This window comes from Callorhinus ursinus, unplaced genomic scaffold (assembly GCF_003265705.2).
Source record: "Callorhinus ursinus isolate GAN/ISIS: 27379988/994484 unplaced genomic scaffold, GSC_fseal_2.0 scaffold13, whole genome shotgun sequence".
NCBI lineage: Eukaryota > Metazoa > Chordata > Mammalia > Carnivora > Otariidae > Callorhinus > Callorhinus ursinus.
This window is the reverse complement of record NW_027397075.1, coordinates 45,379,799-45,396,397: the sequence shown is the minus strand read 5'-3', so window position 1 is coordinate 45,396,397 and position 16,599 is coordinate 45,379,799. Positions and strand designations below refer to the sequence as shown.

The following is a 16,599-nucleotide window of genomic DNA, read 5'->3' as shown; positions in this document are numbered from 1 at the left end:
CAGTGTCTGCAGTATCGGACTAAACTCTGTAAAGGTTTTAAGTTTGTGGGGCCTTGAACTTCGGGGGCGTTGAATTGGCTCCAGCCGCAGTAACTCTGCTTTGTCACACATTTACATGGGACACTTCTATGGATTAGCCCAGGTTTTCAATGTGGCACCTGGGCGTGGGAGAAGCTTTGGGTTAGGCATAGTTCCTGGTTCTAATTATAGTTTTCTTTTTTATAGTACATTACAGTCCTAGCTTCCCAGTACTCAGCTGGTAACTCCTGTCAAGGAGACTATAACAGTTACTAGTGAGGATCAGGCGGGAGCCCTAGTGCCCCTGCCCTGCCTTTTTGCCTTTAGGAGAAAGTACTATCAAAAGGGCTAATATAACGGTAACCAACAGAACCCTCATGCCTCCCAGGACATGTCTCGGGGATTTTGTGCTTTCAGCCCCTCTTATACCTTCTCTTTGTGCAACCTCCCGTTTTGTTAGCTGGTGGTTAAAGGGGAAAATCTGCACTCAGGGGGCTCAATTAGTAATGAAAAGTTTTTGCCCTCTAGGCTTACATACTGATCTAGGAATATGATTGCTTCAAATTTAATATTTGCCCAGTAAAAAAAGAAAAAGGAGTGTCCAGAAAATGGGATCAATCATAACCCTATAATATTTTCCAGGAATTTCAAGTTTTGACACAACTTGCAAGAGATGGCAGTTATGATAGAGATCATTTGGCAAATTCTTCCAGGCTCTCTCAGCGTTAGGGGCAAATGCCAATAGGGCTTTAACTGGTTTTAACTAATCCTAGGCATGTTTCTTGCAGATTACTATGGCATTGGGGGATTAGTTAGAGATCCCAGAACTGATAAAAAATAAGACGCTACCTCATACAATGGTCTCTAATGTTTGTGTTTAATACAAATTAATACCTTTATGAAGGATTTTAAGACTTAGTAATATTATCTCTCCTTGTCGTTGCTTTCCTTATTGCTGTCTTTTATCAAATCTTGGCTGAGAAGAAAAGGTAAGCTTGCCAGTAGGTTTTGAGGATAGTATTGAGTGGATTAGTAAAGGGAGGATTAGCCCGGTTCCATTTTATTACTGAGGGTGAAAGGAAATGTTATGAGTGTGTTGTATCAGAGTGATTAATTTGTGCAAAACAGGCAACCCAAAGCAGATCCTAACAAAAGATGAAATTTCAGGTAAACGCAATGACTGGGAAGGAAACCGAGCTGCAGAGGGAAATGCACCAGATGGCGCAGAAAACAACGGAGCTGAAAGAAGAACTTATTGGGGAGAGAAATAGGCTAACTGAAGAATTAAATATAATGTTGGGGGAAATAAAGAGCAGCAAGGTAAGTTTCTCTGTGACACGCTCATGACGTTCTGATAATGCAGTGCACACCCTCTCCCTGTTTGTTTTTTTAAGACCTGGAATGTACCAGACTTTTTTTAGCTTTTGAAAAAAATAGCCCCCCACTTCGGTCACGATGAGACTTGCACTCATCTTCACCTTCCAAGCCTGTCGGGAGCCCAGAACGAGCCCCAAGTGGCTTTGGCACGCATGAAAATTCCTTTCATGGAGCCCAGATATTTTTTCATGGAAGGCGAGCCTGGTACTACATTAACTCACATCAGAAATAGATTTCCTGCAGCTTTCAACAGGTTTATCGGCTTTTCTAGCCTGCCTCAGATGAGGAGCCATAACGTTGCCAGAGACAGATGCCCTGATATTGCTAAGAACTGCAAAGTCAGGGGAAGTCACAGAGAAGTGTAAAGTTGGAACAGTCTTGGGGTGTTATTTTAGGGCAGGGTTCCTGTGGCAGATCTGTAGCATCTGGGCTGCCCCTCCCCACTGCTGTTTGCAGAGCAGAGGTTGCTGATTCATGCCCTCCCCTCCTCCTGAAACTCTTCACACTGAGTTCCGTGGAGCAGCTACCATGCACACAGAGCTGGCAAGTTCAGTGAAAACTGTTTGCCAAACCTGGTTGAACGGTGAACCCTCGCATATTCATGACATCCTCGTGCACATTCATCCCTGGGAAGTACTTAGCAAAGGGTAACGAGACAGAGTTGTGATTGCGACCCCAAACGATCACAAAGAGTTGACGTGCTATTGGTAAGGGCCTGTGTAAGGAGTTGGGGAAATTTGTCCTTTAAATGCAGTATTTAATCTAATGAAAATCGAAAAGGTTTGGCATCTCATCTCAGCAGTTGACTCATGGAATTTTCTGGCAATGCTGTGTGGAAGGAGTTTGTATGAATGATATATGAGTACTGCACCTGCTGGAATTTCCTTTGGTACTGAGCAGCTTGGGAGTATCCCAACTCGGATCTGGTTTATGGGCTCTACTAGAAGGCAAAGTTAGGTGTTTAGCCTCAAGTCCATAGTGCTGTGCTGTGGTTTCTGCACTCAGAGAGCTTCCAGTCTGGACACACAATAAATCATTAAATAGGAGCTGTAGAAGATAATCATAATCTCGCAAGTGCTATAAATAAATCAAACAAGATTCTTTACTGCGGACTAACTGGGAAGTGGGATGTGTAGGGGTAGAGACCAACCTAAGTTAGGTAGGGAGGTCAGAGAATGTCACCTGCGGGATGAGGGGTCAGCCGTGTGAGAAACAGTGCAGAAGAAGGACGCTTCTAGGTCTAGAGAGCAGTGTGGCCACATCTCTGAGATTGGAAAAAATCTTAGTTTTTTTTTTTAGAAATTGAAAGGAAGCCATTGTGAGCTAGAAAGTGATATGAAAAAAGATTAGAGAGGAAGGAAGGTCATGGTAAAGAATTGGAATACAATCTAAAGGGATGCCAAATACATGAGGCTGGAGTTTAAAGGGAAGGTTTAGGGTGGCTAGTTCGGAATCGAGGTAGTATTCACAAATTGGGGGAATGGTAGAAGATACAGTTGCAGAAGAGAAGGTGGTTCGGTGCAGAGACCTCAGCATGCAAGAGAAGATGGAGGAGGAGCCAGCAGAGAGAACAGGAAGGCGTGATGAGGTGAGCCAGGAGTGGAGGGTCTCAGGGAGGGAAGAGCAGTCAGCAGCACCACATACTACCCAGAGCTTGGACGGGCTGAAGAGTGCTCCTTGGATTTGCAATGGGGAGTTTGCTGGGACCATGGAAAGCGACTTGAGGAGGAGGTGGGCTAAAACCAGGTTGGAGGGCTTGAGTCAGTGGAGATGAGGAAGTCAATGCGGCGTGTATAGAAACGCATAGAAGCAGTCATTTGGGATCAGGCATGGAGAACACAGGGGCCTTCGGACCTGGAGTTTTGCCTGTCTCACACAGTGAAGGGAGAGAGGGACAAAAGAGGCGAGGGCATTTGGAAGGAAATTCTCACAGTGATAGAACATGTAATCGAAGCTGGTCAAGGAAGAAAACTTAAGTCTGGAGGGGCTTGAGTGTGACGGTGGGGATGGTGCGGGTGCTGTTGATGACGTCAAGGAATTTCTGCAATGCAAGCACTTCAGTAAAGGAGCCTGGAAGCCTAGGAGGGTACGGTCCAGACTGGTTCAGCTAAAGTTGGGTTCCACAGAGAGTCTGTGGTCCTAGTGGATGTGACCTTGGGGGTGGTTGGGCTGGAGCAAAAGAAATTGTCATTGGAGGTGAAGTCAGTTTCAAGTGAGCACATCACTAAGGCTTATAGCACTATTCTATACAGATTTTTTCTTATCTGTAAATTCTTTTTTTCTTTCTTTTTTTTCATTTCAGTACTCAGTATTTCCTAAAACTATATATCCAGGTTCCTAATTATTTTCCCATGATTTTTTTACTTTTCTCATTAGGGTCAACTGAAGGAGCTCATGTTAGAAAATAGTGAATTGAAGAAGAATTTGGATTGTGTACAGAAGGACCGGATGGAAAAGGAAGAGAAAGCGCGAGAAGAAATAGCTGAGTACCAGCTACAGCTGCAGGAAACTGAAAGGAAACACCAGGCTGTGCTTCTGGATACAAACAAACGGGTAAAAACTTGGGGTTTGGTTCCTGGAGGAGCTGGAGAGTGGTGTGTGGACCATGGTAATGAGGCATTTTTTACAAGAAGGTCAATGTTCTGCATTATTGCATGATACAGTCTTCTGAAGGGTCCCATCATATTACATGCAGGGTCTTCCACAGTTACCTCACAGGTCTTATTTTACGACGTGAGCTTTTTTTTTTTTTTAAAAGATTTTATTTATTTGTTTGAGAGAGAGAATGAGAGATAGCACGAGAGGGAGGAGGGTCAGAGGGAGAGGCAGACTCCCCGCCGAGCAGGGAGCCCGATGTGGGACTCGATCCCGGGACTCCAGGATCACGACCTGAGCCGAAGGCAGTCGCTTAACCAACTGAGCCACCCAGGCACCCCACGACGTGAGCTTTTAAAATATATTTCCTTCCATCTTGGAATAGATTAATAGCAGAGTCCCAAGGATTATTTGAAATGGTCCTTGGGACGGCAGTTTTCTTTATTGTTTGTTTTCCTTTAAATTTTTTTAGCTGAGCCTTCCAACTAAAGCAACATTTTTCCATCTTAGTACGAAATGGAAATCCAGACATACCGAGAGAAACTGTCTTCTCAGGAAGAATGTCTCAGCTCGCAGAAGGTGGAGGTAGATCTCTTAAAGTCCAGTAAAGAAGAACTCAATAATTCTTTGAAAGCTACCACTCAGATTTTAGAAGAACTGAAGAAAACCAAGGTATGTTCCTTTTTCATTACTTCATGACTTAGAATGATTCATACAGGTACTAGTGGTTTTCATCACATGGAATTAATGCTTTCATTTTAATTGTTATGACATTTTTTTTTTGGTAGTCAAAAATAAAAGCCTCAGTTCTCTGCTGAGTTACTTCTTAAAAATCAGTGGATGATCTGTGATCTCACAGCTTATGCATTGTTCAGTGAATCCTCTCAAATTAGAGGATGGTAAAAGACTTTCTTGAGATGGATAGGAAGATCCAGGTGATAGCAGATTAGGGCAGGCCTCTCCAGCTGTAGATAATAATTTCGTGAGTAATTCCAAAGTCTTGTTTGATTGGTCTCCAAGTTCACTGCTGTCACCAAACCCACTTTTCCCATGGCTCATGGGGAGATCAAGGTGTACCATACGTATGCTCTCCTCTTCCTCCCCAGGCAAGGATCATCAAACTTTATCCTTTACCAAAAAAAAGGAGAACCCTGGTCTTGGGATTGTTCAATTATAGGTGGTGCTACAGTCATTCTACTTCTTAGAGAGGCTTTTTAATTCCTACAGATATTTTTCATAAGATGAATACCATCTAGGATATATAATAAAGAACCTGGAAGAGAAATATCTACAAAGGCCTTTACTTAAAGGTGATTTAAATTGCAAAAATTATGATACCGTATATCTAATACATTGAAACAGAAAAGTAGGGGTGAACTTCTTATGTCTGTAGCTCTTAAATAATTCTCAAGGTGAAGGAAATATACCAATAAAATACAAACTAAGAAAAGTCAAGATAACATTCATGATCACTAATGTTCTGCTGCTACAAAATGAGACATGTTAGGTTTCATAACAGAAAGCAGAGCTTCAGGTCTACTTTTTTATTTACTCACTTTCTGCCTTTAAAAAAAATTGAGGTAAAATTGGTAATAAAATGATACTTTAGTTTCAGGTATGCTTTCTGTTTATCAAATTGTTGACAGTTCTATTGTGGGGAATGTCTGTATTCACATATACTGTGTACAAAATGGCTCATTGTTAGTTGAGCCCATTCAGATTGCATATAATTTTAATTAGGTCCAGTTAATAAGCACTGTTGAAATGGAATTAAATGGATCTCTAATCCAATTATGGTTGGAATCAGAAATAAAAATCCTGAAAAATGCAGATTTACTGCAACACTGCTAATATTATTCCAAGATGAAATAATACACAAAGAATGAAATCTACTTGCAACATGAATGTGATGCTCAGGTTCTTTTTTTTTTTTTTTAAATAGTTTGGTCCACCTTTGTATGTTCATGATCTCTTATGGGAAACTCTTGGAGCTAGCTTGTTTTAGAAGTCTGCATTTTTTAGATGTTGCATAATACGATGCATGTGCCATATATTATGTAATATCCCAGCAAGGTATAGGGTAATACTTCATAATCAAATTCATATTTCTGCAACAAAATGTATGACTATTCTCACAAGGTGGGATAAATAAAGACTATACATAAATACCTCTGTATCTGGTTCAGGTCAGGCTTTTCCTCTAAATCATTGTCTGAGCTTTTTCTTGGAATTTGCAGATGTGGTTAAGGAATCCTGAACTTGTACTCCTGAGAAGTGTATGATGCTCTCATTCTCTCACCATTCTATTTGCTTTCTGTTTGCACAACTGTAGAATTTAAGTTTGTATTGTGAGCCATAATATTATTTGGCCTTCACTTGGTGTCACCAACACAAATGTCATCTTGGGGCTTGAAATTGTGCAAAAGCACGGACTACAAATGGAAACACAATTCTATCATCGAGAGGCTTTTTTTGTTTTGTTTTGTTTTAAGACTTACTTATTTATTTGACAGAGCGAGCACACAGAGGGGGAGGGCAGAGGGAGAGGGACAGAGAATTTCCAGCAGACTCTGTGTTGAGCGGGGAGCTTAACACAGGGCTTGATCTCACGACCCGGAGATCAGGACCTGAGCCAAAACCAAGAGTCAGACGCTCAACTGACTGCACCACCTAGGCACCCCTATCATCAAGAAGTTTTGACCCACCAAAAATATGCCCACGTATCTCCCATCTTAACCCCCCAGGTGTGATTCCCATTGGACAAACCCGGACATGGCGGGCTCCTTAATAGAACACTGTCTTAGGAACCAAGATTTATGCTTACTGATAAAACCACAGTGTCTACTGGGGAGACCTGGGAAACCAGATAGAGATGAATTGTTTTATTTTGAACATCATAATTCTTAAATTTATAATATATGATTCTTAATTATATCCATGATTATTTTCCCATATGCTCATAAAAAGAAATTCAAGATTTTAAATTCAAGGTTTTGTTTCGTAGGCGGACAGTGTAAAATACGCAAATCAGTTGAAGAAGGAAAATGAGCATGCCCAGGGGAAAATAAAATTGTTGATCAAATCCTGTAAACAGCTGGAAGAGGAAAAGGAGATGTTGCAGAAAGAGCTGTCTCGCCTTGAAGCTTCACAAGAGAAACCGAAGTCAGGTAGGCATTAATTGGGCACATCCATGAGCCAAAACTCCTTTCCACTAGTGAAACCATACACGTATGGTGTGTAGGCACAGAAATGTTTTTAGTGCTGTGTTTTTTTTGTTTTTTTAGTTTTATTTTTTTTCTTATGTTCAATTAGCCAACATACATAGTACATCATTAATTTTTGATGTAGTGTCCAACAATTCATTAGTTGCGTGTAACACCCAGTGCTCATCACAACTAGTGCGGCGTTCTGTTACTGCATGTCGACTTCCAGCAGTTATCCATTTTCCAGTTTCTAAATTTTGTGCTCAGCTTGGGGTCATAGCATTAGTAGGATTCAGAATGAAGTCTGCAGTTTGAAATAGAATCATTGCATCTTCTGTTCTATAAAACATACAAAAAATTGGCAGCACTTTTTGCTAATGAGCTGTTTCAAGAAGGGTTTTTCATGTGGCTGTCCATTTAAGTAGTCCCTACGTCAAAGGCAGATTGCCATTCTGAGCTGGCATTGGTCATTTATCAACCCCTGATTCTGGTTGCCCTTGGCCCGTCCTTGTGGGTCCACTAATTGGAAGGCTTAGGGGCTGTATGTTTGGGTGTGGAGGTAAAATAAAAAAGAAATGGCAACTGTCCTTGTCACTTTTTTCCACTTATGTCTGCGGAGTAGAATGCTCTCACTGTGTGGAAAGATGGTGGCAAGCGTAGTATGAAGGGTTCTTCTGGAGCACAGCTTCAGACAGTGGGTCAGTGATCTTCCTTGCTGAGACGAGTACTTGGAGTATATTGTGGATCCAGGGAGTTTTTCCAAAGGATTTGGTGCCAACCATTACAGCTACAAGTTGACCAGGACTCCCACCTTTGAAGCATCCCCCAAGCACTTGTCCATCTGATACTCCATTGTTTAAAAATGGTTTTTAGAGCTCTTTTTGACTTGTCTTGTCACTGGCCCTCTTCTGTTCCCCAAAGCTATTCCAACAGACTTCATATTATTTACCAACTTTTATTGTTCACTCACTTATGCTGGAAAGAATGGACAGGGGAAAATTGGGGATGTGATCAATTAATTCATTTATTTTATATGAAGTGCAAGGAAGGATGGGTTGGCTGGAATACGAGTTTGAGATTTTGATGGATTTTATTTAAGCTATCGTAATGAAAGTCATTTAATCTACTAGAATATGTACCTTGATATGGTCCCTCTCAAACAAGAGTTGTTTGATCTATAAGAACACACATTAGATATATCTCCCCCACTTCTCTTAAGCGAAAATCAAAGAACAAATCTAAGGTTATCTACTTTATGATGCCCAGTGTTGATTAGAGAAGTGTCAACTGACGTACAATGTGTCACTTTATTTTTGACAGGTACTGTTGTGGATTCTAATGTAGAAGAATTAATGGCTGAGATAAAAGAACTGAAAGAAACTTTTGAAGAGAAAAACAAGGAGGCCGATGAATATCTGGACAAGTACTGCTCCCTGCTCATAAGCCATGAGAAGTTAGAGAAAGCCAAAGAGATGTTGGAGACACAAGTTGCTCGTCTGAGTTCACGGTCTAAACTTAATCTCCAGAATTCTCCTTTGCTGAATTCAGTTGTTCCAGAAGCCTCTCCAGCCCCTTCTGCTACTGAAAAGAAGTTGTCACCAAGCCAAAATAAAGCTTCAGGCAAAAGGCAAAGGTCCACTGGGATTCAGGAAGATGCGGGAGGCACAGCGCCTTCTACCCCAGAGACATTTCCTAAAAAGAGTAGGAAAGCAGTCAAAAGTGGTATTCACCCCGCAGAGGATGCCAGAGACACTGAGTTTGAGCCAGAAGGCCTTCCAGAAGTTGTAAAGAAAGGTAGGCATAATTTAAAAGCAAAATTATTTGTGTTCTTTTGAAATTCCCTATAAAAATCCACATATAAAAAAGACAGAAGCATTTATGTTTTAGATTATTGTGCAACAGTACTAAGTGACCTTCGGAAACAACAGTCCACCTTTAAATTGGTAAGGTATATTTTCCTTTCTGCATGAGATAAGGACTAGGATCTAATTACTCATGTTTACAGCACAAAACGTGCCAGTAGATTTCAAAAATGACTATTCAAAACCTGTTTGGAATTTGATGTTTCTGTGCTGAAAAAATCCCCAAATCGAGGACACGTTTCAAGCTTTTTCACCTTTAGTCCCTGTCTCGACCAGGAAGGAGGTGAGGTGGGGGATGGGCCCCCTTGGCTGGAGCCACTTACCACTTTTTGTTTTTTTTTTTAATTTAAATCCAGTGATCCTTAAAGTGTGGCCCAGGGACCCGGGCCAGTCTGGGAGCATGCATCTCCCGTCATGTCCACTCCCTCTGTGGAGGGAGACCGAGTGAACACACAGTGCAATCCCTCTTTTAAACGGGGTCGGCTGTCTCCTTCCGCCTAGCCGCTGCCTGAGTAGCAGGGGATGTTACCATTTTACCTTTTCTCGTTTTAAACAAAAGCTGGCTCCCCCCCCCCTTTTCCATTTGATCCTCCTTTTTCTCTCCAATCCAAATTTTATGGGAAGACTTGCTGGTATGTTCTTCAGATCTTAGGAAAATGAGAGTTAAGACATCTAATTAGAAGAAGAAGCGGAAAAAAAGTTTCTATTTAATGTTATTTTCCCTTTTTCCATTGTGTTTTCTTGTGTGTCTGGTAAGAGAAAACCCACTAGTTTCTTGTTTGATTTGGCAACTGTGAAGTTAATACCTTGTCCGCTGTGGCTAGCAGGAAGTGTTTCTGGAGTTACTCTTATACTGGTGAGAACTCTACCTGGTACATGCTGTTTCCGTTGTAGATTCATTTGACCTTAGCGATGTTGACAGCCAGTGTTTTTTGCCCTTAGGGTTTGCTGATATCCCAACAGGAAAGACAAGTCCATATGTCCTGCGGAGAACAACCATGCCGACTCGCACCAGCCCCCGCCTGGCTGTGCAGAAGTTAGCACCGTCCCCACTAAGTCTCAACAAAGAAAATCATGCTGAGGCTTCCCAACCAATAACTGGTGGCAGCAGATCACAGAAGGTAACCCCTAGGAACCTATATCTGCCGTCCCAAAGCCAGGAAATTCCGGTGTTGTCAGGCAAGGGTCTGACACTGACTCAGGAGCTCTTTAAAGTCTGACCTCCGTGCAGTGTAAGGAAGCCAGTCCTGAGGACTGTAGTGAGAAGACCCGAGGATAAACATGACATTATCCTGCAGCTACAGTCTCCTCCTTGATCCAACAGGCCACTTAGAGTTTGATGTAAAGTGTTAAATGAGGACAAATCATCGATCGGAAAGGGTTTGTAAGCACGTGTTAAGCCGTACATTGAAGGAAATGAAGAGGTCGTCTTTCTTTTGGCCACTAGCATTGCTCATTGGTTGTTTCACGCTTTTTCCTCTAACGCATTGGCCCCCCAGTTGCCAATTATTTTTTTTCCCTATCTTTTTTACTCTTTTACTTTACAAAAAGCAAATATTTCAGTAGACATCTAAAGAAAGGAGCTCTGTTGACACATTTCTCTACTGTGTTGATGGCAGAGTTCTGATCTCAGTGACCTCTATGTACCTTGCAAATGGCCCAGTAAATGTTGTTTAAAGCATCGAGAATATTTACTTTGCAGATCTTTGTTCATTATGCCATAAGATATACTAGCATTATGTATGCAAAGTATATGCATTTTATTGTACTCATGGTAGCTAGTATTACAGAAGAAAGAAGAAAGTAAGGTTCATAAAGATCTAACCTAACCTGCCCAGAGTTAACACTCACTGTCTCTCACTTCCACGGTCTTATTCTTCTTCCCAGTGTTTCTCAAACAAGGGGTCACAGGAACATTGTTGGAAGTTGCTGGAATAGCTCCAAGAATTCTAAAAGTTTTGTGATTTTACTTTGATTGCTTACTTGTTAGTTTGAGTAACTATGGAATGTGAGTAGCTGACCAGTAGACAAAGCTTTGAAAGTGTAGTAACCCCTACTTGTGTAGTGTAATAAGTGAGTCTTTAAGTGAGTGGGCATGGTCCTCAGTAAGATTTTAGATACCAAAATAACAAAGACATTGGGGATTAGCTGCATCAAAGCAAGAACATACTTGTAAATGTTTGTTATGTTGATGTGTAAGAGCTGTAAGCATTAAGGAATGTATACCTAGTCTTAAGTTTTTTCAAAACTTACATTATAATAAAATTTTTATTAATTCAGGGGTGAGGAAGAAGGGTCTGAGGTTCTCTTTCTCTTATTAAAACGGGCCCATCCATTACTTATATTAGAAATATTGACCATTTTGTGCAAATCCTCCCTCCCCATCCCCCATCCCAAACCCCATTTTTCTTTCTTTCTTTTTCTCACTCCTTCACATTTGGATCTGTCTTCTGAATGCTGGTAACAACAAAAACACTGGAGAGTATACTGGAGTAGGTCTTGACTTTCCAGTGACCCTAAGAACAGCTTCTTTTCCATAAAGCAACCAGTGTCCCTAAACAGGGAAGCTTGCAAGCTTGACCAAAGCTTTGTACCACCAGCTAAGTCCTGACCTGCTCATCAGGTTTAGGTTCTTGGTACACCAGAATGTGTACACCAAAATGGCTGCGCCATTTCCTTAGATGGCGGCTGAGTGGGAGCCACTCCTCCTTGCTCCTTCATACAAGCTAATACCCATTCCTGCTTGTCTCACACTTTCTGGGATCAAATGAAGTATTTGTTTGGCTCTCTTAAAACAGAAAATCTTGACACATACATAGGACTCTGTACTTCGACCTTTTATGGTGGCTCGCTTTATTGTAACTCCTTGCTTAGCTATCTGTCTTCTGAGCTGCAGCATGGGGACTGCGAGGCTCCTGACTATGATTCTGGTTTCCCTGTGTCTTCTTTGTGTCTAATAACAGTGTCTGGCAGTCAGCAGCTTATTTGTTGAATGACTGGAGCTACTAATGTTGTCCGAAAGTGATTACGATAATAGATGTTTAAAGGTATGTTAGGAAATCCTGTCGTGAAATCACCACATGGGTCATTTTTCTTCTTTTATGAGGACTTGATGGAAAGGCAGTTTTCATGTGGTGTTCAGACTTATTATCCAGGAACAGAGCTTTGCACACTAGGGGGCCTGCTTTCCACGCTGCTGTGGAGCCTGTTGAATGCAGAGTAGTAACCATGGTTTCCTGCAGATTTGTGTTCAGTGCACTGGCGCCAGGCTACTGTCGGCACCAGTGCTTATGAATCGTGAAGCGGTTTTGTGCACTTGTGCAAATGAATGGGGGCTGGTTCCTCTTGAGGGGAGGTCACAGGAGACTTCATGGTTAGATGCAAACTCTTCAAAACCCAGCCTATTGATTTTTTTTAATTCAGCCTTTTCTGAGTCGTCTTATAAAATGCTTGCCTCATCAGCTAAGCAAATTTCATCGTGCAGCTTGAAAAATAGAGAGCCAAGGTATCTTTTCCGAAAGCAGTTGCTTGGAAACTCGGGATGATGAGCCCTAGCCTGAAGTGCCTGGCCGAGGTCTGAGAGAGAGATTTCCCTAGGTCATTTAGCAGGACCTTTAGTGACATCTGTCCAGTTCAAGGGGGGAGATGCAAAGTAGGTGAGGATCATTCTCTGTGATGTCTCTGGGATGAATAAGCCCAGGAGCTCCTCGTTTGCTGGGGACAAGCGAGTTGTGATTGTAGACTTGATCTGAACCTGGGGTTGGCGGTCAGTGCCAGAGGGCTGTCCACTAAATTTTAGAGGATGATGGTGATGCCGTCATCACAGTGTCAGTCAGCAGGCTAGTGGGGCCTTGTGTTTCTTACTGTGAGTGAGGTTCATTTTCACTGGGCCACCCATGTGCTTGTCCTCTGGCCTCTGCGGATGCAGACATAGTTTGTAAGACAGGGTAGGGGCCTGACGTGGGCCTCGATCCCAGGACCTGGGATCATGACCTAAGCCGAAGGCTGCCGCTTAACCGACTGAGCCAGCCAGGTGCCCCTACACTTATTAATAGTTGAAATACTTGGTGAATTGGACCTCATCTACTTACAGAGATAAGTCTGAGGCCAACTAACCAACATGAGGATCAAACTGACAGTTTAAACTGATCACGGACTCTAATTCCCTCAGTTCAGTGTCAGAGAAATGGGGTCTAGAGGGGGAAGCCAATGGGTGGGCTTTGGCTATTTAATTGGGATTAAGAAAGAGTTTTACTGGCTCAGATATTCTTTTCCCAATGTGAGTGATCTTTCTCTCTCTTTTAAATGGTGAACCTGAAGATCTGACTTTCCTACATCCGATGGGTTCAAGGGAAATGCCTGTCTTTTGTATCACTTTCTACTTAAAAAAAAAAAAAAAAGAAGTACCAGTAAAACTGTTTTTTTCCTTTAACTTTCCACTAATGGTAATTTTCCACTAAGTCCTGATCCTTAGAGGCTGCTCCTTTTAAGTGTCCTGCATATAATCTGAGTTAGAGGCAAGCTTTCCAGGGATTTGATCTGTTGGCCAGATTTACTATGTTTTCGGTAATGAAAAGTATTTAGCTGCCTTTTAAAACCACACACTTCCTATGGAAAGAATATAAATGGGGAAATAATTTCCATTCTTTTTTTCTTGTTGCTTCAGAAGGAGGTCACTGGAGTCCGTTGCTCTCTGTCACATCGCTCCTTTCCCTGTAGGGACTGAACACGGGTCGCCCTTGTTAAGAGAGCCCTTCCTCTTTACCTTTTAAAGATCTTCCTGCTGGAATCCTTCTGGACAAATCCTGCCACCTGCCAGGAATCCCTCCACTCTTGCCTTTAACTTTGGATAAATGAAGCTTTTCTATCCTTCATCTGTCTTGCTCCTCTTTGTCTTTCCCGACCCCATATCTTCTGTCATGACTGTGTAAACCTCAAAAACTTGACTCTACCAGCTACCCTGCCCTCTTGACTGCTTCTTAAAGTCTAATACTTTCTTTCTTTCTTTTTTTTTTTTTTAAAGATTTTATTTATGAGAGAGAGAGAGAGCACAAGCAGGGTGAGGGGCAGAGGGAGAAGCAGGCTCCCTGCTGAGCAAAGAGCCGGATGTGGGACTCGATCCTAGGACCCTGGGATTATTACTTGAGCTGAAGGCAGATGCTTAATCGACTGAGCCACCCAGGTGCCGCAAAGCCTCACATTTTCTGAGATCCCTCTTTCTCTTAAAAGGCAGGGCAGCAGAAAGGGGATTAACTCTTTTTGGACTTATTATTTATTCTGATATAATTCAAATTCAGTATGGAAACAAAACAAATGTAAGTAGAGGGGCACCTGTTTGGCTCAGTCGGTTAAGTGTCTGCCTTCAGCTCAGGTTATGATCCCAGGGTCCTGAGATCAAGTCTCACATGGGGCTCCCTGTTCTGTGGGGAGTCTGCTTCTCCCTCTGCCCCTCCCACCCACTTGTGCTCCCTCTCTCTCTCTCTCAAATAAAGAAATAAAATCTTAAAGAAAAATGTAATTAGAACATTTAAAATGATAGAAATGAGGAACAGGTTCTAGGTCTTTTAAATGTTGTAAATAAAGCTTCCGCCCTATGAAGATTGTCTTACTCATTAGGATTACATTCATTTGAATGACAGCAGGGTTCACTTAGGCTGAATGAAAGCTGTTTTGGGTTCTCACTCAGGCATATATTGAAATTTGCCAGATAGTCAAGCCTATTCTGGGCCCTAGGGATAGAACAGTAAAGAGGACATAGTCTTTGCCCTCAAAAAGCTTACCTTCTGATCTAAGAACGTCATGCTAGCCTTGGGAGTGAGTCATTTTTGGCCATCAGAGGTGTCAAGGAAAGCTTGCAAGATGACTCATCAGAGTTCACGTCCAACATCCTCCCAGCTTTTGTTAGGTGGAGACTTTTCTCAGTGAAGAAGAAATGGTAAAGCTGTGTACAACACCTGCAGAGGGATTTAACTTAAAACTTGGTGAACATAAGCACTTTATTTTCATGTTGTAGAAATGTGAACGTGATTTAAACCTCTAACAAAGATGCTTTGTTACAGGTCAAGGTTGCTCAACAAAGCCCAGTGGATTCAAGCACCCTATTCCGAGAACCCACCACGAGCTCTCTCTCAGTCCGTAACCTTCCTGAGAGAAGTCCAGCTGACAGCGCCAGGGAGGGCCTGAGGGCCAAGCGAGGCCGGCTCGCCCCCAGCCCAGAAGCCATCCCCGAGTCCAAGAGCAGCGAGAACTGTAGGGTCCAGTAGAAGTGGCCTTGTGTGTCAGGACCCTGGCAGGTGGCAGGATTTGTCCAGGAGGCAGTGTGCCTGCAGAGGCTTTTCATTAGTCAGGAGCACGTTATCAGTGGGAAGAAACACATTTCCTTATAAATCTAAATATATGGTACTCTTTAGCTCTCCCATGTAGAAGTATTGAAAAAGTTCGAAAGCACTGATCACCAACTCATCATTGATGGTTTTCTTCCATGGTGTAAATGGCGCTGTATAAAGCTTTCTGGTAATGTTGCACTTGTACGGCAAGCACTATGTCACAACTTCTGTGTGTATGTGGATTTCACCCTAAGAAATCCAAAAGACACCCTCTACTTCCAATGAAAAGCTCCCAGGAAAATGTGAACTTTTGCTTTATGATATTTCCTATGTGTAGAGCTAGGTATGAAATAATTTTAGATCAAGAATTTCTTTTAGTCGAATAAAATGGAGGAAAATCATGCACACGTACACATATGTGGATGTGCTCATCCTTATCGTCCAGTGTGTTTTCTAAACGTTTGCCTATATAACCTGTACATACTTGTGTGTGGGGCTGACGGGAGTTGTGTGTGTTTCACTGGGCTTGCTTTGCAGGCTCCTTGAAGATGCAAGGTATCGAGTTTTCTGTCATTGTATTGTTTCTTCTAAGACCGATTTGTTGCAGTTCTTTTAGTGTGCATTCTCATAAATAGTGATCTTGTATTAAAGTAGGGCATTTTTTTCTAATAAAAAATCACTTGTTTTCTGTAAAAATGATTTCTAAATATAAATGCATTCTGAGCATTGGCACTATTTCTTGCTAATGTCAACAGTCTCTTAAAAAAGTAGAAGAGTTTTGGGGGCGCCTGGGTGGCTCAGTTGGTTAAGCATCTGCCTTAGGCTCAGGTCATAATTTCAGGGTCCTGGGATTGAGCCCTGCATCGGGCTCCCTACTCAGCAGAGTCTTGCTTCTCCCTCTGCCCCTCCCCCTGCTCATGCTCTCTCTCTTTCTGTCAATCAGATAAATAAAATCTTAAAGAGTTTTAACAAATGATACTAGTATATTTAGTGAACATATTTGGTTATATTAAAAAACATGATTTGGAGTGTGGGTCATGAAGATTATATAGGAATTATACAGGAAGAATATGTCCAGCCAGTCTCTGGCACATTGTGTGCACCCATTAAATTGCATCAGCAAGGATAAAAATATGTGGTGTTTTCCAGCTCATTTATTGATGACAGGGTTTGAAAATATGCAGGCATTATGAGCCATACCAAATCCAAAAACTTTGG

At 42.0% G+C, this 16,599-nt stretch overlaps 1 protein-coding gene across 3 annotated transcripts in view; it reads left to right on the top strand.

Moving 5' to 3' along the window:
* CENPF (centromere protein F) overlaps positions 1 to 15,796 on the top strand; it is a 96,078-nt gene extending 80,282 nt beyond the window's left edge. For all 3 annotated transcript variants that reach the window (XM_073900171.1, XM_025877890.2, XM_073900172.1), the window contains exons 14-20: positions 1,186 to 1,338; positions 3,772 to 3,948; positions 4,501 to 4,662; positions 6,995 to 7,157; positions 8,514 to 8,987; positions 9,998 to 10,176; positions 15,115 to 15,796. In XM_073900171.1, coding sequence (XP_073756272.1) covers positions 1,186 to 1,338; positions 3,772 to 3,948; positions 4,501 to 4,662; positions 6,995 to 7,157; positions 8,514 to 8,987; positions 9,998 to 10,176; positions 15,115 to 15,318 — 1,512 coding nt within the window. In that variant the 3' untranslated portion in view covers positions 15,319 to 15,796. The remainder of the gene's footprint in view (positions 1 to 1,185; positions 1,339 to 3,771; positions 3,949 to 4,500; positions 4,663 to 6,994; positions 7,158 to 8,513; positions 8,988 to 9,997; positions 10,177 to 15,114) is intronic.
* Positions 15,797 to 16,599: the final 803 nt, after the last annotated feature.